The 858-nt window shown below is 57.8% G+C and overlaps 1 protein-coding gene across 1 annotated transcript in view; it reads left to right on the forward strand.

Moving 5' to 3' along the window:
• Nucleotides 1-84: 84 nt before the first annotated feature.
• Sap18 (Sin3A associated protein 18) overlaps nucleotides 85-858 on the forward strand; it is a gene marked incomplete at its 5' end in the record, with an annotated part of 4,390 nt that continues 3,616 nt past the window's right edge. The window contains one exon of the mRNA XM_031362705.1: nucleotides 85-203. Coding sequence (XP_031218565.1) covers nucleotides 85-203 — 119 coding nt within the window. The remainder of the gene's footprint in view (nucleotides 204-858) is intronic.

Genomic DNA, 858 nt, shown 5'->3' on the forward strand with positions numbered 1-858 from the left:
AGGCGGGCGGGCGGGCGGGCGGGCGCGGCCTGCGGACGGGTGGGCGGGAAGGCCAAATGGCGCTCCCGAGGCTGACTCCCTGCTTCTCCCCAGACCTGCCCGCTCCTGCTGCGGGTCTTCACCACCAACAACGGCCGCCACCACCGAATGGACGAGTTCTCCCGCGGGAACGTGCCTTCGAGCGAGCTGCAGATCTACACTTGGTGAGCCGCGAGGGGCCGGGGCCGGGGCCGGGGCCTTGCGGGCTGCGCCCTCCGCCCTTCGGGGACAGGCAGGGCGGGCTTCCCCGCCTCGGAACGCTTTCAGGAGCGGGGGGCACGAGACGTTAGGCAAGAGGGGACCGACCGGCCTTGCTCTCACCTGATGGCCACCCGGTACAGAATGACACGTAGAGAGTTTAAGATGCGGTGGATGAAGATGGTAGGTGCGTGGGGGCGGGGGGGCTGTTCATGAACTCAGAATGGGAAGCCTCAAGTCCCGTAGCACCAAAATATTAAAAAGCACCGTCGAGCCCGAGTCCTTTCCGCTCCGCGTCTCCTCCGCTGTTTGCTCTGTGGGGACGGCTGTCCGAGCGTTTCATCTCTGAGTATCTCTGCCTTGCTGCTCAGCTAGGACCGTTACAGGCTTGTCCTTCGTATTGTGTCAGGTTGGCACTGAAATAGGCTTTGGAAAAGCAGCAGAGGTTAATATTAATATGTTTATGTCGCGGTGGTAAGGTGTAACACAAAATTGGCCACTTAAACTTTTGAAGGTTCCGCAACATCTCCTTCTAAACCTTTTCACACACTTCGCAACTAGGAACTCTGCACCCCTTAAGCAAACCCTAATTTCTTTTTTTTTTTTTTTTTTTTTTTTTTT

This window comes from Mastomys coucha, unplaced genomic scaffold (genome assembly GCF_008632895.1).
Source record: "Mastomys coucha isolate ucsf_1 unplaced genomic scaffold, UCSF_Mcou_1 pScaffold9, whole genome shotgun sequence".
Classification (NCBI taxonomy): domain Eukaryota; kingdom Metazoa; phylum Chordata; class Mammalia; order Rodentia; family Muridae; genus Mastomys; species Mastomys coucha.